At 42.7% G+C, this 25529-nt stretch overlaps 1 protein-coding gene across 1 annotated transcript in view; it reads left to right on the top strand.

Moving 5' to 3' along the window:
* The window catches only part of AZI2 (5-azacytidine induced 2), an 88625-nt gene that overhangs the window by 16544 nt on the left and 46552 nt on the right, over positions 1-25529 (top strand). The window contains exons 2-5 of the mRNA XM_073630279.1: positions 10487-10715; positions 16129-16248; positions 18277-18376; positions 20741-20883. Of these exons, the coding sequence (XP_073486380.1) occupies positions 10491-10715; positions 16129-16248; positions 18277-18376; positions 20741-20883 (588 nt within the window). The 5' untranslated portion in view covers positions 10487-10490. The remainder of the gene's footprint in view (positions 1-10486; positions 10716-16128; positions 16249-18276; positions 18377-20740; positions 20884-25529) is intronic.

The following is a 25529-nucleotide window of genomic DNA, read 5'->3' as shown; positions in this document are numbered from 1 at the left end:
CAGAGGACCTGAGAACAGGAGGGTCGGGGCGCACAGAACAGGTATGTATAACATGTTTGTTATTTTAAAAAAACAAAAAAAATGCCTTTAATATCACTTTAAACCAACATCTGGCAACTCTTATGAGTAGATTATAGAGGGAGAGATGTCACCGCTCCAAGAGTGTTTAACAGACAAAAAGTAAAATTCCTCTGGGTTCGGAAGCCGTAGGTGCTGGCAATTGCTAATAGCAGGAAACAGGAACAGATTCTGGAGAGCCGCACTCGTTTCGCACTAACGTTACTGCTTATTCTAGCTGTGAATAAGCACTAACGTTAGTGCGAAACGTCAGCTCTCTTTGTCTGCTGTTATCTTTGTTTTTGATGTGAATTTTTCCAAATAAATTAGCCTAATTTTTCAAGAGTGCGGCTCTCCAGAATCTGTTCCTGTTATCTGGCAACTCCTACCTATATGTTAGTAGTAGTCACCACCACCAGTGGATCCAGAATGTACCTTTTGGACAATTCTGTAGACTGAATCGGACATGCACTCAAGGTGAAGGATTATGAAAAACAGGGTAAGATCCTGTTTAAGAAGTTGCAGGCAGAAGGGTATCGTGAGGCTCTGATTGAAAAAGCTTATAAGAAATACTGATGTATTTACAAGTACAGTACAGTATAATACAAATCAAGAAAAGCATGATAAAAGTGATCGTCGGATCGGATCTGATGAACGAAAATTCGTACAAGGCTTTTTTTTTGTTTTTTATCGTTTCTGATCATGAGCAGTTTTTCTTTTCTGATTTTTCTCGAGAAAAGTTTTGGAGTTTGTCTCTTCCGGAATCGGCTATCAAAAGTTGTGTACACACTATACAAAAATCATACGAAAATTCTTTGGACAAAACTGTTCGCCCGATTTTCTTATAGTATGTATGAGCCTTACAGGTCAAGGCCCACCAAAAAGAGATGCAAATCCAGTTTTGCACTAGATACAATAATAAGGCCTTTGACATTAAAAGAGCTCTGGACAAAAACTGAAAATTAACCACTTCAGCCGCGGAAGGATTTGCCCCCTTCCTGACCAGGCCATTTTTGGCATTGCGTCGCTTTAACTGACAGTTGCGCGGTTGTGCGACGTAACCAAACAAAAATTGATGTCCCTTTTTCCCCACAAATAGAGCTTTCTTTTGGTGGTATTTGATCACCTCTGTGGTTTTTATTTTTTGCGCTATAAACAAAAAGTGTAGATTTTGAAAAAAACTAAATATTTTGTACTTTTTGCTATAATAAATTATTTAAAAAAAAAACTTCTTCCTCAGTTTAGGTCGATATGTATTCTTCTACACGTTTTTGGTAAAAAAAAAAAAAAAAAAAACGCAATAAGCGTATATTGATTGGTTTGCGCAAAAGTTATAGCGTCTACAAAATAGGGGATAGATTTAGGTCGCTACGCGTGTGCGCACCTGCTATAGCGTCTTAAAGAGCCGTCGTATAGCTATGGCGATTTGCGCAGCCGTGCCTACCTGCTGCAGTATAACTGTGGTGACTGGTCAGCTAGTGGTTAATAAAAGAAGATTGTCTTTAGGAAACCACATGACCCCAGGAGATACATTGCTCTTAGTAGGGTGAGAGATAGAAAAGCCAAGGGCTATCATGCTAGCTGGACTAGGTTTGGACGCTAGAAATCACACTGTTAATGAAGGCATACAACATGTTGTACCTGTCTACCCTTGTGAGATGTTGTATGTGGGTTGCACCTCCAGCCCTTCAGGGGTTGGGTTCGGAGGGTATATATATATATATATATATATATATATATATATATATATATATATATATATAATATATATATAATATATATAATTTATAATATATTCTTGAGGTAGTATTAAACCCTCAGAATTTTTAGCTTTATACATTGAGCCCAATAAAATAATCAACATTCCCAAGTAAAATATTTGTTTGTTTTATGACCTGAGCACAGTTTACAACTGTTAATGCCAATGAAGTCTGGAGTAAAATTGGTTAGCTTAAAGAAGTAAAGGGGGAGCAGGGGAGTGTCTTGCTATCCTAGTCTATGGGCTGTGATTCACACAAGTGTAAGGAGACACAGCTCTAGTCCCTGCATGCAAGGGTGGCTCCATAAGGTATTGCAAGAGAAAGGTACCACCATGAAAATGGAATTCTGGGGCAGCAGTCATGACACCAGCTTAAACAAGAAGATACCCAAGAATTTAAAGGATAAAGAAGCTGCATCATTTAACGTTTAACTAATGGCAAAACTTTTTCTTTTGTTTTGGACAGAGTGGGGATGGATTAGACCACCTATTGGGTTATTATAGCTGTTTATGCCTCCGTTAGGGAGATTTACACCCTCTATTTCTCCTGTTTACCATTATCATTGAAAGTGAAGGTAAAATAATATCCCACACGTTGGGTTGTCCCCAGAAAAGTAAAAGGGGGGAAATCTTCCAATGAGGGCACTAGTTCTGGTGACCTAAGGGGGGGCAATGGATTCCCTTAATTTGCATTTGCAGGGATTTGCTCTTACTTTCTATTTGGCTATGAGACAGGAACTCAAGGTACATGTAAATCTCCACAATGGGACACAACACAGATGGCGAAAAAAAATTTGACAGGGTTTATATCACATTACGCCACCATGGATTGAAATCCTGCATTGCCTGCAAGGTCCCCCTCCTCAAGAAGGCACATGTACAGGCCCATCTAAAGTTTGCCAGTGAACAGCTAAATGATTCAGAGAAGGATTGGGAGAAAGTACTGTGGTCAGATGAGACTAAAATTGAGCTCTTTGGCATTAACTTGACTCTCCCGTGTTTGGAGGAAGAAAAATACTGACTATGACCCTAAGAACACCATCCCTACAGTCAAGCACAGAAGTGGAAACCCTATGCTTTGGGGCAGTTTCTCTGCTAAAGGTACAAGCTCACTTTGCTGCATTGGGGGCCAATGGACGGAGCCATGTATTGTAAAATCTTCGGATGAGAACCTTCTTCCCTCAGCCAGAACACTGAAGATGGGTAGTTGATGGGTCTTCCAGGATGACAATGACCCAAAACATCCTGCCAAGGCAACAAAGGAGTAGCTCAAGAAGAAGCACATTAAGGTTATGGAGTGGCCTAGCCAGTCTCCAGACCTTAATCCTATTGAAAATGTTATGGAGGGAGCTGAAACTTTGAGTTGCCAAGTGACAGCCAAGAAACCTTAAGGATTTAGAGATCTGTAAAGAGTGGACCAAAATCCCTCCTGAGATATGTGCAAACCTGGTAACCAGCTACAAGAAATGTCTTACCTCTGTGCTTGCCTGCATGGGGTTCTCCGCCAAGTACTAAGTCATGTTTTGCTTGGGGATCAAATAATTATTTTACTCACTGAACTGCAACTCAATTTATAACATTTGTATCGTGTTTTTTTATGAATTTTTGGTTGGTATTCTGTCTCTACCATTTAAAATACACTTATGATAACAATTAAAGACCCTTCATTTCTTTGTAAGTGGGCAAACTTACAAAATCTGCAGGGGATCAAATAATTATTTTCCCCACTGTAGTTTTACTTTAACCAATAAGTGATCAAATCAGCTGTTGAAAGTGCTTAAAAAAACAAGGGTTTAAAATCACTTTAAGGAAGCAGGCTACCATTCTGTCCCAAAACACTTAGTGGAAGCACGTAAAAGTGGCCCAACTGGTCTTAAGCTATTTGGAAGAGAGGCCATTGTAGGAGATACAGACATAAAAATGTATGCAAGAGGGAGACATGCTGGACCTACAGTTTTGGTATTATACCTCCTAGAGTTCAGCTTTAAGAACAGTTTGTATTGACGATTACCAGAGAATTGTTCATTTTTAATTTAAATAGCACTTTGAATTTGGACGGAAGCTACTTCTGAAAATAGCTGTGCTATTGATTTGGTCATGCACAGGTTTTTTGACTTTGTTTGCTCTTCAGGCTTGTTTAAATGCCATTACTTAGCTTTATTGACATTTTCTAGGATGTTGGAAGCAAGAAAAAGTATCAGAGAGCATTAGTTAAAATGGGGTGCTCTCTTTGTGCTCACGTTCTGCGTTCATGGATTTGCGTCAGCCACGAGGTGTACAGAACTCCCTTGGTAATAGTCACTGAATCCTGCGGGAGTTGTATCAAACAATGCAAATGAGTGTTAAACAGATACAATGGAAGAATGAGCCAAAGAGGTGGCAATTGTACTTACAGATTCAGCTGCCTTTTAAAAAGAGCATTTTTTTGCCAGTTGGTGGGTCTCTGTGAGACTAGTAGCCAGGTCACCTACTTTCATTTAAAATATTTCCAGAAACTTAAATTCCATTGAAACCCCCTATTTTTTTTTTATTTTGCTGTGATGAACAGACATTTTTGAGGGAAGTTGGCATGTTTAATGTCTTTTTTGTAGAAGCCTCATTGACTTCTTATTGATGTGCGCAACAGTGCATTGTGATGCAATAACCAGCATCAAAATGTGCTACACTGTGCAGATTTGAAACCTATCCTAATTTTTTTTTTTAAATTGGATGAACTTACAGCATCTTCCCACACTTCTCATGGGCGATTTTTGGAAACCACTCCAATTGAGTATTTTACCAATTACAGTACAGGCCTCTGTTATAGCTTGGAGAGCCTTGTTGGCTCACTCTGCCTACTGGGACTCACCAGCTTTGCATGCCACATAAAGCGTTGAAAGTTCATACTTCATATATGTCTGTTTGGAAGTGGAGTGATCGTAACATTCAATGGGTCGAGGATATTCTAGATAATGGCTCACCAAAGTCTTTTTCAGAGCTATCTAGCCAATACGATGTTCCATCTACCGAACTCTATTTATATATTCAAATAACCAAATTTCTGGGGAAACACCGTATCCCAGTGATAAAAATTCCCTCCTTGGTACATACCTACTATGAATCGCCATCACCGGGCTTCAAAGGTATCACCCTCTTCTACAACACCCTGCATTGTAAAACTACATTCTGCAAGTCTAGCAAAGAGGGAAGACACATTAAGGAGAGATATCAATGCTGCTCACCCCAATATAGACAAGAAAAATGGGAAAAAGTCCCCCGAGCTGAGTTTTTAGGCAGCTAACTATAGATATGAGCAAAGCATTAAGTAAAATATTAAAATTCTTTACTGAAGGGTAATGAATAAGTGTAACAACATATGTTGTTACACTTATCCATTACCCTTCAGTAAAGAATTTTAATATTTTACTTACTGCTTTGCTCATATCTATAGTTAGCTGCCTAAAAAACACATTCTGTAAGTCTAGCCCCATCCTAAGAGGGAGGAAGATTTACAGAGTTTCTATACCCCAGAACAGTGGCTATAGGCGCTCAAATTGACTTATCTTATTTCACGTTGTACAAGCCATTGGGAGCTCTCTCAGAAAATCTCTAGATGGTACCTTACGCCCTATCAGGTAGCCTAGTTCTATGCTTTGCAATCACCTCTTTGCTGGTGCAACTGTGGACAAGTGGGTAACCTTTTGTCCCCTGCAAAAGGGGTTTTCCATCGGAAAAATAGAGAACCAGCTCTCAATCTTTTGCTGGCGGAAATTCAGACAGAAAAAGTTGGATGGAACACGGTCGGAATATCTGACCAAGAGCTCCCATCACACTTTTTTTGACGAAAATTCAGACCGTGTGTATGCAGCATTAAAGTGAATGGGCCCTGTAGATAAATTGGTGCTGCCAGTCCACCAGGCTATGCGGAGAGCTAGTCATGGCTGTTCTGATAGGTGTGGTGTCAGCATCTAAGCATCCTAATCAGCAGCATGGGAGATAACACTTTGGTGATTTCGATGTAGAAAGAAGAGCATTGTCACCATATCAAGGGGATTTCCTATATGATTCTGCTGGTAGGATTAACAGGTATTTACTGAATGTTACACAATGTACTTAGAAAAACCCTGATGTGGGCAGCCTTTATCACATATTTAATTTTATGTTTGACTATATTTCTAATTAATAATTTAATAGAAACGACCGATTAAAAAAAATCATCAACAACCACTTATAAAGTGTAATTTAATATCAATGTAGTGCAAAAGAAAAACATGAAATTCTCAACACGTGCAAAATAATTATTGAATAAAAATATCTGCAATGCATCAACTATTTAATGGATGAGTATAGTCCATATGTAAAAGTCCCATTATATATCATTCACAGTGAAATATATTCCAAGAGATGTCCTCTGTGTGAGTACAGCAGAGACCTCCACCATCAGGTAGTAGTAAGTACTATGATCCTCCTTAAAAAAGAGTTGGGCCAAAGATTATAATGGCCAAAAGCGCCTGGGTTATAGATCACAAGCTTGCATACTCCTAAAGGAAGAAGGATTGCTTCTCTGCACCCAGTTGTGGACCTGGAGGCCCAGGTCCTCCCTGTGGTCCGCCAACAAATGAAAGATCCAGAGTAAAAAAAACAGCTGATGACCACTCTGGTCAGGTGCAGCCATCTTTTTCTCTGAAGTCATCAAGGGGCTAGCTTGCTCTTCATGGTTCTTGGAACCGCCCCACCTATGAGGGAGCCAACTGATGACTGATCACCAGAAGAACCAACCAGCCCAATAAAGATGCATGACGTCAGTATCCCAGGAGTCAAATTCACCTAGGTGACAATCCAGGAAATGCAGTGAAGGTTACCCTTATATCGCCTAGATGTGAATATTTGTCATTCTTTTTTCCCAGTCAGTCTGAGAAAAGACACAATCAAAGACCAAGCTTTTCCAGAAGGAAAAAACAAGGAAGAGTGAGAAATCCATAAAAGAATGACAAATATACGTGTATAGGCGATATAAGAGTAACCTTCATTGTACTTCCTGGATTCTCACTTAGGCAAAATTGACTCCAGGGATACTGACGTCATGCATCTTTAGGGGGCTGGTTGGTTCTTCTGATGATCAGTGCCCGATGAAGGGGTCCTGCGTGGCTTTGAAACATTGCACTTGTCTTTTTGTGATGTGATTTTTCTGCAATCAAAGCTTTGGACAACATTTGAAGATCCATAGAGTGCTGGCGAGTATGTGCAGCACCTGCTACGGACGAGCCCTGTTTCTACTAATGTACTAATGCAAAAACCTCCTCGGGTGAAATAATATCCGTGGGACTGCCAGAGAAGGTGGAAGGTAGGTAGGGATCCCACTGACTTTTTGTAACTCTGGCTGATAGTAGTTTTTGGCAAAGAAGCCTTCACCTCTCTTTATGCTGTAGAAAGGGACCACAGAGTACCCCTGAGGCCCTGGCAACCAGGACGCCCGCCGCGTACTATGTTGGCTCGCCTATTGAATGATAGAGATAAAGAAACTGTCTTGCCTCTTGTCTGGGAATGTCAAAACCTACAGCTCAATGGGGGGGCGAGTCCAGTTTTACCCCGATTACTCCGCTGAGGTCCAGAAAAGCAGAGCCAAATTTACAGTGGTTAAACAACGCCTTCAGCTACAGGCCTCCTTTGCCATGCTGTACCCAACTAAACTCTGCATTACAACCCGGGGTGCAGGTCCACTTTTTCAAAAACGCAGCTGAGGCTTCTACTTGGCTGAATTCCAAAGAACATGTCTTTCGTCAGCCCCACCGACCCATGGAGGAAGACAACTGAGATGCCTTACTTTACCAACAACCACATCAGGACAGTACAGTATCTCACAAAAGTGAGTACACCCCTCACATTTTTGTAAATATTTTATTATGTCCCCTCAAAATAACACAACACGCAGCCATTAATGTATAAACTGCTGGCAACAAAAGTGCGTACACCCCTAAGTAAAAATGTCCAAATTGGGCCCAATTAGCCATTTTTCCTCCCCGATGTCATGTGACTCGTTGGTGTTACAAGGTCTTTGGTGTGAATGGGGAGCAGGGGTGTTAAATTTGGTGTTACCGCTCTCACTCTCTCAAACTGGTCACTAGAAGTTCAACATGGCACCTCATGGCAAAGAACTCTTTGAGGATCTGAAAAAAAGAATTGTTGCTCTACATAAAGATGGCCTAGGCTATAAGAAGATTGCCAAGACCCTGAAACTGAGCTGCAGCACAGTGGCCAAGACCATACAGCAGTTGAACAGGACAGATTCCACTCAGGACAGGCCTTGCCATGATTGACCAAAGAAGTCGAGTGCACATGCTCAGCGTCATATCTAGAGGTTGTCTTTGGGAAATAGATGTATGAGTGCTGCCAGCATTGTTGAAGGGATGGGGGGTCAGCCTGTCAGTTCTCAGACCATACGCCGCACACTGTTGTCCCAGAAGGAAACCTCTTCTAAAGATGATGCACAAGAAAGCCCGCAAACAGTATGCTGAAGACTAGCAGACTAAGGACATGGATTACTGGAACCATGTCCTGTGTTCTGATGAGACCAAGATAAACTTATTTGGTTCAGATGATGTCAAGCGTGTGGCAGCAACCAGGTGAGGAGTACGAAGACAAGTGTGTCTTGCCTACAGTCAAGCATGGTGGTGGAAGTGTCATGGTCTGGGGCTGCATGAGTGCTGCCGGCACTGGGGAGCTACAGTTCATTGAGGGAACCATAAATGCCAACATGTACTGTGACATACTGGAGCAGAGCATGATCCCCTCCCTTCAAAGACTGGGCCACAGGGCAGTATTCCAACAAAACAACCCCAAACCCACCTCCAAGACAACCACTGCCTTGCTAAAGAAGCTGAGGGTAAAGATGATGGACTGGCCAAGCATGTCCCCAGACCTAAACCCTATTGAGCATCTGTGGGGCATCCTTAAACGGAAGGTAAAGAAGCGCAAGATCTCTAACATCCACCAGCCCTGTGATGTCCTCATAGAGGAGTGGAAAAGGACTCCAGTGGCAACCTATGAAGCTCTGGTGAACTCCATGAGGGTTAAGGCGGTGCTGGAAAAAATTGGTGGCCACACAAAATAAAATATTGACACTTTGGGCCCAATTTGGACATTTTCACTTAGGGGTGTTCTCACTTTTGTTACCAGCAGTTTAAACATTGATGGCTGTGTGTTGAGTTATTTTGTGGGACACCAAATTTACACTGTTATACAAGCTGTACACTCACTACTTTACATTGTAGCAAAGTGTCATTTCTTCAGTGTTGTCACAAAGATATAATAAAATATTTACAAAAATGTGAGAGGTGTACTCACTTTTGTGAGATACTGTATATCTACATTTGACCAGTATCTACAAATGGCATTGAGAATATCTGACTACGTTTCTACAAAGAGCGAAGTGAGTTGGCTAACTTCATCAAGAAACAGCTTCATCGGTACTATTACCCCTTTTTTGTTCTTTTAGTATGCTGCAATACTGGCGGCAGAAGAGACTTGTTGTCCTCCACGAATGTTCATTGCTTTGGTTATCTACACCTATGTGCCTGTGACAGTGTTGGAAGTCAGTGGACATGAAAGTTCCACCTTCCTCAGACACTTCTACACTGTCCCCTTGCCAATGTGGGATTGCAGTTGCACCCAGTCGTTCTGCTTGTTCTTTCACTATTCCGGAGCATTGCACCTGGCTGATCTAGGCACATGGGAAGTCTATGCTATGTACCTGTTGCGCCATCATGGTCAGTTGATGTTTGCATACCCTCTTAGGCCAAAAACTCTGTCCTACACCATGTGCCTATGCTATATATACTTTCCTCCGTAACATGAATACAATATCTATAGTGTCATGGAATTTTCTGGGGCTACATGACTCTTTAAAAGCTGGGTTCACATTCACCCAGCCTTAAACCCAGAGCTGAAATCGGACCTAAAACGGTAAACGGGGATGCACTGGACCCCTGCTGTGAGCCGCATGCAAACCCATGTGAACCCAGCTTCAAACGTACTGTGGTATCCACAATGCTACGTAACCAAGTGCCTGCGATTTGTGCCCTACATGAGACACACCTCACCAGAGACTCATTGTCCTGTCTTAACTTTACATGGGGGAGTGTACCACTCCACTCACACCACATATTTGAGAGGTGTGTGTGTCTTGGTTCACATCTCCTTAGATTTCCAAGATCAGAACTGATAAGGAAGGGAGATATGTGTTTTTAACATGCTAGTTGTATACATCTCAATGTATTCTAGTATGTATATGTGTGTGTATGTGTATTTATATATGTATATGTGTGTGTGTATATGTATATATGTGTGTGTATGTATATGTATGTATGTGTGTGTATATATATATATATATACCACCCCCACCTAACAGCAAGGTCCTAATGTACAAATGTATTAGGGTGCCATTTAGAATGAATGCGTTGCTGTGTATTGAGGGATTGTGCATTTTACCTCTCATTACTGTACTGTAATTCACAAGCTTGACTTGACCCTTGAAGAATGCAACTTCACCTATGTCATTAGCCCCTATGACTGAGATAGCAACGTTTTACTTTTTTTTTTTTTTAAATGCATAAGTAGTAGCACAATGTTTTCTTATGTGCATGTGGTATATGATGTGGGGAAGAATGACTTTTTTTTTTTTTTTTTTTACAGGAACATGGATTCCCTAGTTGATGATGATATTTGTATTCTAAATCATGAAAAAGAAGACTTTACGACGGGGAGAGATAGAGAAACTCCTTTTTCTGCGTCCTCTGGAGAGGCATCAGTGGCCTCACACTTTGCACTGGTCACAGCATATGAAGACATAAAGAAACGACTGAAGGATACTGAAAGGGAGAATTACACGTTAAAGAAAAGGCTACGACAAATGGAGGATAAGGTACCATTTACAGGAGACAAATGTTTTAGTCTTGGAATGTTTTAAAATTTTGATCTATAGTTGAGGATAGGTAAATAATGTTTTCCTGCATGCTCTCTAAATGACTAAGGCACTCCTCTCTATGTGGCAGAGGGTTAACACACTTAATTCACCCCATCTCCATACATTAACCTCTTAGTGCACCCACACCATCTCCATCCAGTAACCCTTTGCTGCCCATCACCTCATCTCTATACATTAACCCCTTTTGCACCTCCCCATCTCTAAACAATAACTTCTTAGTGCCCCTCCTCATCTCCATGTGCATCCATACCCCTTACTGCACCTCCCCATCTCCATATACATCAGTGACCCCTTATATCACACCTTCCCCCACCCAATCACTATACATTGACCCCTTCACACCCCTCCTCCCCCTTTTACCATACATTGATCCCTTACTGCACCCCCCCATCTCCATAGGCATCATTAACCCCTTACTGCACCCCACTCCCCAATCTCCATGTGGCATTAACCTGTTCCTGCAGTGCTCCTCTGATCTCAAAAATCAGTGCTGGGGAATCAAAGTGGAGGAAATGAAAGTAGAATGTGGAGCAGAGTGCTGTCAGAGGAGGGACTGGCCTGTGATCTGGAACTAGTTGGGAAGAAGGGAATCAGATCTGACGGTGTGTCGTGTAAAATGCACCAATACTAAAACCAATACCTGCCTGCACCTTTTTCGTGTAGTGCAGTTTGAGCCCATACAAAATGAATGGGCTCAAATTGCACTGCAAGGATCATATGTGGTTCCCAGCACTGCATCAGTGTGAACCTAGACTCAAGTAATTATTTTTAATTTGTTTAACAAAAAAAACTGTCAGGTGACACTAAAAATAGGTATCGGTACTTGGTATCGGCGAGTACTTGAGAAAGAGTATCGGTACATGTATTCGATCCTAAAAAACTGGTATCGGTGCATCCCCAACAGCAAGGACAACAGTTTATCTCCTCGTTGGAAAACATACACTTTATCCTGCCAGAGCTTCCTGTAAACAGACACTAAGGAAGGGTCATGAAAGACAGAACTTTACCTGATGCTTCTCCTATCTTCAGGCAAAACTTTATTTTTTATTTCAGGTGGGAAAGGGATAGAGCCCATACTTGGCCTTTATTGCAGACTGTGGAGGTTGTTTACTAAAACTGCATGGTGGAAAATCTGGTGCAGCTCTGCACAGAAACCAAGCGGCTTCCAGACTTTATTCCCAAAGCTTATTTGAACAAGCTGAAGTTAGAAGCTGATTGGCTACCATGCACAGCTGCACCAAATTTTGTACTCTCCAGGTTTAGTAAATCTCACCCGCAGGGAGATTTCTTAACAGAGAAATTTCACCATTTCTTTTCGGGGCAGGAAGTGAAGGGAAATCTTTCCAATGATTTTTTTTTTCAGTAAAATTGGGAAGAGTTATGAAAGGTCATACATGGGTCAAATTACCAACAAATTTTCTTTCGAAACTCAGACATTTTGTGTGTGTTGTGATTTGATGGTGTCACCATTGATTTCGAAATTCGACCAACCAAGCCTTCAATTTCACCTCCTGTTGTTACAGAAAACAATTTTTGTATCCGAGAATCTTCTTTTCTTTCCAGGTCACAGCTCATGCTCATTTCTTTTTCGATTATATTTCTCATACGATTTTCACATCATTGATTAGAAATCCGTTCTATTATTCAAAATATTTCCAACATGCCCAATCACTCAAATTCGATGGCCACACGAAAATCGTCTGTTGCTGCGGCCCACTAATTCTTAGTTATGATTTTGGAAAGAAAATGCTCTTGGAATTTGACCCATGTATGATCAGTATTAAGCTGGCCATACAAGCATTTCAATTTTGTCTGGTTCTTTTCACCGGACAGCCTTACTTTGAAAAATTGAAGGAGCCGGGTGGCAAATTGTCGGCTGAAACAATTCTTGAATCTAATCATATGCAACCTCCGATCAGCTATTCTGACAGCCGTTGGTATCGCCTGTCATACAATAATAACCTCAGTAGGAGATTCGCCCATCCTTACTGCATAGTGTGAATGGAGGGATCTGTTAGATTTTTTTTCATTGTTGTGTCAGGTGATTATTACTGTTTGTGTCTTCCGGTCAGCTTGGTAATGGCTCCCCTTGACAACAGTTCCCCTCTGTCACATGAGGTGAAATCTCTTCAGTGGAGTCATGGATGACAATAAAAACTTCACAAAATCAATCATTGTTTTTGACTCTACCAAAAAAAGAAAAGTTTGGTTGTAATCTAGTTTAAAATGCAACATTATATAGCTTGTACATTTTTTTTTTTTGTGAACTGCTACTGGTAAAGCCATCCTTCTACATACCAGCTGTGCTAAAATTAGTACTTTTAATCAGCGTTTAATATAATTAGTTACAGATATATAGTTACAATTGCTTTTTATATTCGTCAATGTCAAGTTCAGTATCTCTGATCACATAGCTGTATAAAAGAAATATGCATAGGGTCTCATGGCCACAGCATGAGGGCTCATGGTCACTGCTGTACCTGGCTGCAAAGTGTAAATTTCATAAATTCAAGCGTATTTCCCATTAGGTAGCCTACAGGTGCTATATACTGCTGCTTATAGAAGTCAGTGGCTGTACGTGGTTATACACAAATCCCAGAGTTGTATACAGTAAGGGAAAAAAGTATTTGATCCCCTGCTGATTTTGTACGTTTGCCCAGTGACAAAGAAATTATCAGTCTATAATTTTAATGGTAGGTTTATTTTAACAGTGAGAGACAGAATAACAACAAAAATATCCAGAAAAACGCATTTCAAAAAAGTCATAAATTGATTTGCATTTTAATGAGTGAAATAAGTATTTGATCCCCCATCAGTCAGCAAGATTTCTGGCTCCCAGGTGTCTTCTATATAGGTAACAAGCTGAGATTAGGAACACTCTCTTTTATTTATTTATTTATTTCAGGTACTTATATAGCGCAATCAATTTACGCAGCGCTTTTCATATATACATTGTACATTCACATCAGTCCTTTCCCTCGAGGAGCTTACACTCTAAGGTCCCTAACACACATTCATACATACAAATACTAGAGACAATTTAGAGAGGATCCAATTAACCTACCAGCATGTCTGTGGAGTGTGGGAGGAAACCGGAGTACCCAGAGGAAACCCACACAGGCACAGGGAGAACATGCAAACTTCAGGCAGGTAGTGTCGTGGTTGGGATTTGAACCAGCAACCCTGCTAGGCAGAAGTGCTATCCACTACACCACTGTGCCGCCCTACTCTTAAATGGAGTGCTCCTAATCTCAGCTTGTTACCTGTATAAAAGATACCTGTCCACAGAAGCAAGCAATCAGTCAGATTCCAATCTTTCCACCATGGCCACGACTAAAGAGCTGTCCAAGGATGTCAGGGACAAGATTGTAGACCTACACAAGGCTGGAATGGGCTACAAGGCCATCGCCAGGCAGCTTGATGAAAGGGTGACAACAGTTGGTGTGATTATTCGCAAATGGAAGAAACACAAAATAACTGTCAATCTCCCTCAGTCTGGGGCTCCATGCAAGATCTTACCTCGTGGAGTTTCAATGATCATGAGAACGGTGAGGAATCTGCCCAGAACTACATGGGGGAATCTTGTCAATGATCTCAAGGCAGCTGGGACCATAGTCACCAAGAAAAGAATTGGTTCCACACTACGGGAAGGACTGACATCTTGCAGCGCCTGCAAGGTCCCCCTGCTCTAAAAAGCACATGTACAGGTCCGTCTGAAGTTTGCTGATGAACATCTGAATGATTCAGAGGAGAACTGGGTGAAAGTGTTCTGTCAGATGAGACCAAAATCGAGCTCTTTGGCATCAACTCAGCTCGCCATGTTTGGAGGAGGAGGAATGCTGCCTATGACCCCAAGAACACCATCCCCACTGTCAAACATGGAGATGGAAACTTTTATGCTTTGGGGGTGTTTTTCTGCTAAGGGGGCAGGAAAACTTCACCGCATCAAAGGGAAGATGGACATGGCCATGTACTGTCAAATCTTGGGTGAACCTCCTTCCCTCAGCCAGGGCATTGAAAATGGGTCGTGGATGGGAATTCCAGCATGGCAATGACCCAAAACACATGGCCAAGGCAACAAAGGAGTGGCTCAGAAAGAAGCACATTAAGGTCCTGGAGTAGCCTAGCCAGTCTCCAGACCTTAATCCCATAGAAAATATGTGAAGGGAACTGAAGGTTCGAGTTACCAAACGTCAGCCTCGAAACCTTAATGACTTGGAGAGGATCTGCAAAGAGGAGTGGGACAAAATCCCCCCTGAGATGTGTGCAAACCTGGTGGCCAACTACAAGAAACGTCTGACCTCCATGATTGCCAACAAGAGTTTTGCCACCAAGTACTAAGTCATGTTTTGCGAAGGGGTCAAATACTTATTTCACTCATTAAAATGCAAATCAATTTTATAACTTTTTTGAAATGCGTTTTTCTGGATTTTTGTTGTTCTGTCTCTCACTGTTAAAATAAACCTACTATTAAAATTTTAGACTGATCATTTCTTTGTCAGTGGGCAAACTTACAAAATCAGCAGGGGATCAAATACTTTTTTCCCTCACTGTACATATGGGTGTTTACACAGGTACTTGCCTATACATGCGTACAGCTGCATAGAACTGCTCACTTCTATAGGTGGTGGTATGCAGCACCCCTGGGTGGGAAGTACGCTGGAATGTATGCTATACAGCCAGATGCGCCTGTGTGCACAAGTCCTTTTTTTTAATAATGTATTCTATGAGTTGCTTGCGTGACTGTAAAAAAAATTTCTACCGATGCACAATTGCAAATTTATAATCAACAATTGTGTTCATCATCATTTTGCATGTGCTATAATAGCTTGTGTGTTGTAGGTTTTGAACAGTGGTATCCAAACTGTGGCCCGAGGCAGGATGCGGCCCTTGGCTTGCCTTGAGCCGGCCCTTGAGGCACTTTTCCTTCCACTAATACAAGACACTATTCCTCTCACTCACCCCACGAATAGGGCATAACTCCTGCTACTGACATCAACAATGGGGCAGTATTTTTCCCATTGATGCCAACGATGTGCCACTGTTCCTCGAACTGACACCAATGATGGTGCACTCAACCTCCCACTGACACCAACGATAGGGCGTTTCTCACTTTAATACCAAAGATGTATTGTTTACTCCCACAGACGCCCGGACAATTTCTACTCCCACTGGCCACAGTCCGGCCCCCCTAAAATCTGAAGGACAGCAAAAAGGTCCTTTGTTTAGAAAGTTTGGAAATCACTGGTTTAGAATATTGCTACAAACCTCACTTCTTGCTCCTTTTTGAGCATAGTTCTACTTCTTGCTCCTTTTTGAGCATAGTTCTTGTTACTCGTCTTCCTTTTAGCTTTGTGGCAGTTTTGAAGAACACAACAGAGAGGAGAGCGACAAAGTGAACAGAGCTTACAGTGCCTTTCGTGAAATTTCCATAGAGCGAGACAATCTACACGAGCTGCTAAGTGCAATGGTATGTATAGCTGTTAAACGTTATTCCTTCCCTGATTTAGTACAGCCTGCATACAGCTAAGGTATAATCTGAAAGGGCTTGTTCACAGAATTGAGAGGTTGGAGCATACTTCTAATGCACAAAGTGCTCTCTTGTAACCACTGCATGGAAGGTGTGTTAGATTTATGGATTGGAGAACCATTTATTTTGCTTAGAGCTGCATAGTCTTTAAATAGATATGGACTTCAGCACCAATCTGTATTGACACTGAAGCCCTTGTTCAGCCCCTTCACTCCGTTGCCTAAAGTAAAATTTTGTAATGTGATCAGAGCCCGCGTGTGTTCAGATGAGTTTGGGCACAACTCCTAAAACTCCCCATACCTTCCTGATTTAAGGGGAAACTGTCATTTTGTGATCGCTGCATGTTGAAGGCTAACTCCACCTTTTGGACCATGTTACATATTACATTTAGGGTTTTACCATGGTGCAAATGGGACCCCCACCTCCAAACTGCCCCTGTATCACTTTTAGAAACCCCACAGCCGCTGTGACTTTTTAAATTTGTGCCCCCTGATGTCTTTCACCCCGCCCACTGGAGATTAGTTATAGAACCTCTATGACTGAGCTCCTGGTGGGCGGAGCGAAGCACTTCAGGGGCATGACTAGCGAAGTGACACTGGCTGAGGCTGCCTAACACTTACACTACAGTTGGGCCAGGCTGGGAGAGTGGTGTCCCTGTTTATAAGTTCTGTCCTTTTGTGTGAATGAGTTAGGATGCAAGCACCCCTATTTCTAAGGACCAGGGGGAGAGATCCTCTTTCTTGGAGTAGCACTTCAAGCTTCATTCCTTTCTTTTTCTTTGTGATATAAAGCAGGCTGTCAAATGCCACACAATTTTTTGTTAAGTTTGTGTATAGTGTGAGGAAGAGCAAACCCCCCCTCCCCGGCTTCCAAATCCTTACCTGATCCAGTGATGTCCACGAAAGCCTGGGCTGTCCTGGGACTCTCCCTCCTCATTGGCTAAGACCGCAGCGAAAGCCCATTGGCCCTCACTGCTGTCAATCACAGCCAGTGAGCCAATGAGGAGAGAGGGCACGCAGCGGTGCCCCCAGGGCAAGAGGCTTTCTTTGGGGGCACTGCTCAAAGGTGAGGAGCCAGGAGCACCGAAAGCATAAGAAGCAGCAGACAGAAATAACACTTAGTGCTCCTAATTGAGGCAAGTACACACTATAGAGGGATGTGCTTTGTTCATATTTCTTGTCTGAGGTTTACAACCACTTTAAGCCTTTCTTCACATGAATTGCAAACTAGTAGGTATTTTTTTTTTTTAATGCTATAGCACACTTGTCCAGTTTTTCTACTCTTATAGGAAAAGCTAAATTGTGTGACATTGTGTACATTCCATTGCAAAGATTTGTGCTCACGAGCCTGGCTTATAGGCCTACAACAATGGGGAAATTGATTTAGGAAGTAGATTCACTTTTATTGTTGTTCCCGTTTGTCACGCAGTGGTCACCCTGTCATTTCATTGCAAATGTTGAGATTTTTTTGTTCATTAGTTTATTTTTTTGGCTAATGGAGTTTTTAACCTATTTTGGCTTTTTTTTTGTTAAATGTGTTGCGACAGGTTTTTGTTTATAGGCCCAAAAGAAGTGAGTTTTTTACATTTTATTTATTTTACCCAGTGAGATTCAGTAGCAACCAACAAGGCAAAAAGTATTTGCAATTTTTGTTTGTCTAGTCAGATATACACCTGACTTTTCTATCCTGTAGTTTAGCAATACAGCCTGGTAGCCTCCCTCCCCTCAGACAGCGAAAGCACAGCAGCATTGCAGTGTGGAAATGTCCCTCTGTTCACTCTGCTTTCTCCTCCTATCAGAATGTCTCTAGCCAGCTCAACTGTTTGATCTTTAGTGCTACCCCTTCTCTCACAGTCTGAGTGCTGCTGTCAGGGGATCGGTTCAGATTAGGATTTTTCATTTGCTAGGTTTTCTCTTTAAAATTTAGACAATTTCTTGTTCTCTATAACTATTGGTTTCTTATCTATAGGAGAAGGAAAAAATTGAATGCACAAGGCACCTGAATGAACAACTGCAGTCTAGAGAAGTGGAGCTTCTGCAAGTGAAATCTGAGCTGGAAACGCACCAAGGTACAGTAAATTACATCACTGCCTGGGTGTGTGCGCTCTCATGTGCATCACATTCTTCCACCTCAACAATCACCAAACAACAATCACAGGGTCAGGTTGTTGAGCATGTAGGTGTAACAGAGGCTTCTGCAGGTATGTGCAGGCTCATCTGATGGGGCATTCAAATAAGAAGCTGTTGAATTCACTGACATAACCACATATCACTTCTATGTGCCCACCCCATCCACGTGATCCTGCTTATTGTCATACCTGCTTACAGAGAGCAGCATACACCGATCAGCCATAACTTTATGACCACTCACCTAATATTGACTTGGTTCCCCTTTTTTTTCCCTCAAACAGCCCTCATCTGTCAAGGAATGGATGGCACTAGACCTCTGAAGGTATGCTGTGGTATCTGGCACCAAGCCATCAGTATCAGATCCTTTAAAAGAAAAGTGTGGGATTTGTTTTTTTTTTAACATCATACTTGCCTAGCTGGATGCAACATCGGTCCGATGCTGCATCTGTCCCCCGCTGGCTCTAACACTGAGAACCGAGTGATCAAACACTGCCAGCTGCTTGGTTCTCACAGCTCCGTGAGCAGAGATCTGGTGACTGTCAGTCATCGGCTTGATCACTGTGGAGGGGCAGGAGAGGCCGGCTCAGGCTCTCAGCGGCTCCATGAGTGGCTGAACCGGGTGCTGGTCCAGGCATGTGGGCAGATCCCGTCCATATGGTTGCGATCTTTCCCGAGCCTGGACCGGCTCTGTGATGTCAGCAGACAATGGGCTTCACTTCATGGGCCCACTGTCTGCTGAAAACAGGTCACAGGAGTGCAGAACAAACTGAACTCCTGTAATTCACAGGAGAAGACTGCAATGATGGGCACTGGGGAGGCTGCAATGATGGGCACTGGGGAGGCTGCAATGATGGGCACTGGGGAGGCTGCAATGATGGGCACTGGTGAGGCTGCAATGATGGGCACAGGTCAGGCTGCATTGGTGGGCACTGGTCACGCCGCAATGATGGGCACAGGTGAGGCTGTATTGGTGGGGCACTGGTCACGCCACAATGATGGGCACAGGTGGGGCTGAATTGATGGGCACAGGTGAGGCTGCACTGATTAAGTTGTTGTTAATAATTATTTTTGTAACTTAATTCTGCATAAAACATTTAAGTATCATTTCATGAGATAATTTATGAGGGCGTGTTTAGGGGTTGGGTGGGTCAACTGTTAGCGAGTAACCCTTAAGGCCTGGCTCGTAGCTCAGGACTTGAAATTTGGAGCCCTGCCATAAATAATAACATATTCAATTTTTTTTGCTCCAGCAGTATATAATGAGTTTGGAAATTCTAGAGAAATGCTTAAATAGTGCTTTACATTTTAACTAAACCCATTTGATTTTAGTAGACTAAATACGACTAAAACGAAAACAATTGCAGATGAATAAAATGCGACTAAAACTAAAATGGCATTTTAGTCAAAAGACTAAGAAATTTGACACCAAAATTAACAGTGGTGGTAGGGAGCATTATCCTGTTGAAAGAGGCCACTGCCATCAGGGACTACCATTTTCGTGAAGGGATGTACTTGGTCAACAACAATGTTTAGTGCTATGTGTTAAATAACATGAATGGCAGGAACCAAGGTTTCACAGCAGAACATTAAACAAAGCATCACACTGCCTCTGCTGGTTTACCTTCTTCCCATAGTGCATCCTGGTGCCATCTCTTCCCCAGGTAAGTGACGCACACGCATCTGGCCATCCATATGATGTAAAAGAAAACTTGATTAATTGGGCCAGGCCGCCTTCTTCCATTGTTCCTTGGTCCAGTTCGGATGCTCATGTGCCTATTGTAGGCACTTTTGGCTGTGGACACAAGTCAGCATGGGCACCCTGACTGGTCTGTGGCTATGCAGCCCCATATGCAACAAACTATGATGCCCATTTTTGTGCTTTCAACACATCAACTTCAGGGACGGTATGTTTACTTGCTGCCTAATATATCCCACCTACTTTCACATGCCATAGTAACAAGATATTCAATGTTGTTCACGTAACTTGTCGCTGGTATAAAGTTATGGCTGATCAGTGTATAAAATTGCATACATGGGGTTACAGAAGGATTTGTATTTTTTTTTTTTTTTTTTTTTATTCTAAAAGGGTTATTGGCTATTTTAGATAAAAATAGTGTTTAGCATTTCTTCTGTGAGTCTGAAGTAAGCCCGAAAGCTCTGGGTAGCTTGAAACTGGCAGGAGAGGTTTGCTAATTGCTGTCTTTTTATGTCTAAATTGAATTAGCAAAACACGACACCGATGTATTCATTGCTTAGCAGAAGAGCTCTGTTCAGGATGGATTAACATTTCTCTTTTTTTACAGTGATGAAAAGCTTAAGCAAAACTCCTACTGACTGGGAGATCGACAAACTGAACAGCGAGTTGAAAATCCGGTCAGTGGAGCAAGAACTTAAATTGCTTCAGGAAGAATGCGGACGCCTCCGAGCGGAACTTCAAAGGACAAAGGTAATTGTCCATGTTGAGAAGTGTGCAGTGAAAGCTTGATGTGCATAAAGCCATCAAGAGTTTATTGTGATCTCCGCTCTAGGCAGACGCTTTTTATAGAGGAATCAATTTCACTTCTCACAATTAGTTTCAGCAAATCTTTTACTTGTAAGACTATACATATGGATTGGAATACAAAGCTTAGTGACTGTAAGAGGTTAGATTAACTGCTAGGAAACCAGATAATAGTGGGGACTAGGAAGAAATATCTTTGGATTTGGATTTTGGAAAGATGGAACAGTCTATATTTATTGAAGAGTTCAGACACAAATATGAATCAGAGCTGCTTTTCTCAACCTGGGTTCCTCCAGAGGTTGCTTGGGATTCCTTGACAAATGGGCAGTTTCTTCCTCTCGGATAAGAAACCACTGAAACTAATAATTTTTTTAGACTTTATAACTTTTTAGCTTTCTGTAACTGAAGGATTCTTCCTACAGACCATCACATAAATGTGCTGTGAGCTGTACATATAGTAATCATTAGTAGGAGTTTCCAGAGACCAGAATAATATTTTATGGGTTCCTCCACGTTAAAAAGGTTGAAAAAGCCTGATCTAGAGATATACTTTATGGCAGGATCCTCTGATGTGGCCTGCAACCTCAAACCAGGGAGGCGCATGCCATGCTCTTGAATGGAGGGTCAGCAATCCCAGATCACGAGCAACTGGTTGCCGACCAGCCACCCCACAGCATAAGAGGGCATAGAGCTGGTGCTGGCAGCGGAGGAAGCAGGTGGCCACGGAGGGAGCAAGAGCCGCATAAGGTATTTCCTCCTCTGTAGCGCCGTCTCCTGTCCCAGGCAGAGTTATACCAAGTGCACTTCCCCTGGGACCTTTCTAGCCTGGAGAGCAATGCCAGAAGAAGCTGGAAGAGGAAAAGGTCCATGTATGAAACATCACATACACTGCACTTTTACAATGAGGATATTAGCATTTATATAAAAGAATTATTAGGCTGCTTTTCACACTGATCCGCAAGTGCAGCGCAGTGCACCTTCAGCTTAGCTGCACTGAGCCATAGACTTCTATTATATCCTATGGGGTGTGGTGCACTTCTTAAAGCGCACCCAAACTCCTGAATGCAGGAGTTTGTTTGCGCTTTCAAAAAGTGCACCACACCTCCAAGATGTAATAGAATTCCATGGCTCTGTGCAGCTAGCTGAAGGAAAGCCACAGGTGCACTGTGCTGCACTCGCAGTGCAGGTAAACCGCAGCACACTAGTGTGAAAGCAGCCTTATATGGGGCTCTGGACAGTAGGGGCTTATTTACATTTGCCGTTTGGGGGGCCATAAAACCCCATAGTTCATTGTGGCCCACAACTGGTTACAAAATCACTTAAAACGGAGTTTCACCTATTTAACAAAAGTGTAGCTGCTGACTTTTAATAAACAGTCCAGTGATGCGGCCGCCGAAGCCTCGCTCCTCTCCCCCCTCCTTCATGGTGGTGCGTTGTAAGACCCCTTTCACACTGGGGCGGTTTGCAGGCGGTATTGCGCTAAAAATACCGCCTGCAAACCACCCCTAAACAGCCTCCGCTGTTTGTTCAGTGTGAAAGCCCGAGGGCTTTCACACTGAAGCGGTGCGCAGACAGGACGGTGAAAAAAGTCCTGCAAACCGCTTTTTTGGAGCGGTGTATTCACCGCTCCTTCACCGCTCCTGCCCATTGAAATCAATGGGACAGCGCGGCAATACCGCGGCTATAGCCGCGCTGTACGAGGGATTTTAACCCTTTTTCGGCCGCCAGCGGGGGTTAAAACCGCACCGCTAGCGGCCGAATACCGCTGCAAGAACGACGGTACAGCAGCGCTGTTGTACCGCCGAGCCCCCACCGCCCCAGTGTGAAAGGGGCCTTAGTGTGGGCGCCTGGCTGTGACAGCTTGCGGCTTCACAGCCGGGCGCGCACTGTGCATGCACTGTCTTGAATGGCCGGGCAATCTTCTGGGACCTGTGACGTGTCCCAGAAGATTGCAGGGGGGGAGAGGTGAACTTCAGCGCGGCACCAGGAGAGGAAGTGGGAGCTGGGTACCTCTCAAAAACAGGTACCCGCCCCCCCACCAAAAAAAAATGACATGCCAAATGTGGCATGCCAGGGGATCATGATTGCTTAAAGCGGAAGTTCTATTTTTGGGTGGAACTCCACATTCAGTGGCCCTCACACTTTTTAAAAGATTGAGCACACCTGCTTTATGGGAAGGCCAGCTGTACAATAATTCAGTGTTAGGCCTCATTCACAGGAAAATACTGCAGCATACACTCGTGCAAGGGTTTTGTTTGTCAGCCGTGCAGGTGCAAAACCCCTAATGCGCACAGTTTGTGATCAGGGCCGTGCACCTGCACGGATGTCAGATTGGGAACAGCAGCTGTGTCCCAATTAACATGAATGGGGCTGCCTGCACAGAGAGATGCGCAGAACACTTGTGCATCTCCATGCATGCAAACCTAGACTTCACATATGTGTATGCTGTAGTACGTCAAAGTGAATGAGGCCTAAACAACTGGTGGGTACACATGTCAGGAGAGAAGTGTGGTACAGCAGCTGCCATTCTTGACCTTTATTGATGACAAAAAGGAGTAGGGTCTGTTTTGTGCAGAACAATTAGGTTAGTTGTCTCTTAAAACTGAATGAGCTTTATGATAGCATCTTGAATAAAATCCAGGAAGCTGAGGAAAGAGTGCAAAACCAATGGTTTTGGAAGCTTGTATTTTTTTCTTGTATTTTTTTTAATCATACAATGTATAGACAACAAGCCAACACATTTTGGGTATTATAAAACGCCCACTTTGTTGGTGCCGTTATTTCCATCAATATCTCACTGTTAAACGAAGGAGACGTGGCAGTAAATTAGAACATAGAACATTTTGTGTAACCATAACCTACTCTTCTACTGGGCCCACGGCTTTTGCTGGATCTGGAAGAGATTGTAGCCTGATCATACTCTAGCTCAGCATTTCTCAATCTTTTTTTTTTATTTGCGGCACCCTTTAAAAGTATGCAGACTCTCAAGGCACCCCAGGACTAAAATGTAAAAATGTCAATGCTATTTATGAATGGGAAACCTGAGCGTGGGAGAATGCACACAAACCACCTTGATTCTAAAAGTAAAAAAAAAAACATGTTATACTTACCTGTTCTGTGTATTGATTTTAGACAAAGCAGCCCCGATCCTCCTGTTCTTGAGTCCCCCTCCGGCACTCCTGCTCCCCCCTTCCAAGTGCCCCCATAGCAAGCCGCTTGCTATGGGGGGGACTCATGAATGCTCGCTCTCAAGCCGGCTCACACAGAGCGTGACTGGACCCTGCCCCCTACTCCCTCCTCACTGGCTGGGATTGACAGCAGCAGAAGCCATTGGCTCCCACTGCTGCCTCTCTGTACAATGGGGAGGGAGAGAGCCAGGAGAGCTGCTGCTCTTGTGCACATCGTTGGATCGAGATCAGGCTCATGTAAGTATAGGGGGGGAGGGGGTGCTGGGGGAGGATCTGCTTTCAGAAGGTTTCTTTACCTTAATGCTGAGAATGCATGAAGGTAAAAAACTTTGTACCTTTAGAACCACTTTACCTAAACTAACTTCACACTGGTAACCTACCTTCATGTTGGAGGTCCCCTATTACATTAGAGCCCCTCCTTCATGACCGAGGTCCCCCTACATGTAAGAGTACCCTTATCACAATAAAATCTCCCAATTACGTCAGAGGTCCCTTGTCACCAGAGAGCCCCCCCTTATCCTAGAGTCAGAGGCCCTCCATCACGTCAGAGTCCCTCAGTACATAAAAGCCCCCCATAACATAAGAGTATCCCCAGAACAGAGTCCCTCCTTCATGTTAGAGTCTCCCCATCACATCAGAGTCCCCTGTCACCTCAGTTTTCCCCATTGTAGCACAGAGTCCTCCCATCCATCTTTGATCAATGGCAAACTGGGCCTTGTGCTTGAGGCACCCCAGGGGAACTTCAGATGGCACCATAGGGTGCCATGGAACCCTGGTTGAGAAATACTGCTCTAGCTGATATCACAGACTGGTCACTGTCATTTGCTTTTGTAGGAAATTCGACCACAGCAATAAGTGAGTTCGTTTGGGGTGGAATTGACATAGAGACAGGGTACAAGTTCATCCGCTGGTGCAGGATAATCGTAATGTAGGAAATGGATAGCAATGATTAATATTTAACTAGAATTTTTCTAAAATTTGTTTAAATGTCTTATTTATTATTTGTAAATGTATAGTTTCTGTAGTGTCCACTAGATGGCACCAAATCTAACCATATAGATAAAATAAATAGTGTTTCTTCTTTTTCTTGGGTTTAATGTAGCATGTATAGATAGTATGTCAGTATATATGATAGATTCATTCTTTTATTTAGTTTTTTTCTATTTTTACACTTATTCTTACCTCCCCATTTTTTCTTTTTTTGGTCCAAAACTCTTGACGCATGTTGGGAATTTAGTAGGATATTTAAAAAACGTTTCCTTCTCATTCAGACGTTAAATTTAATTTTACTTCTGATTAATGACAATATAGGGATAAGATAAGAAGTAACTCCAAGTCGGAAATAGTCTCTTTCTGTTTTTATTTTTAATGCGCAACTCTAGCCAGATCATCAGTGATCTAATT

The sequence above is a fragment of the Aquarana catesbeiana genome, linkage group LG05 (assembly GCF_042186555.1).
Source record: "Aquarana catesbeiana isolate 2022-GZ linkage group LG05, ASM4218655v1, whole genome shotgun sequence".
NCBI classification, from domain to species: Eukaryota; Metazoa; Chordata; class Amphibia; order Anura; family Ranidae; genus Aquarana; species Aquarana catesbeiana.
The sequence above is the reverse complement of the archived record's forward strand: the minus strand, read 5'-3'. Positions and strand labels throughout refer to the sequence as shown.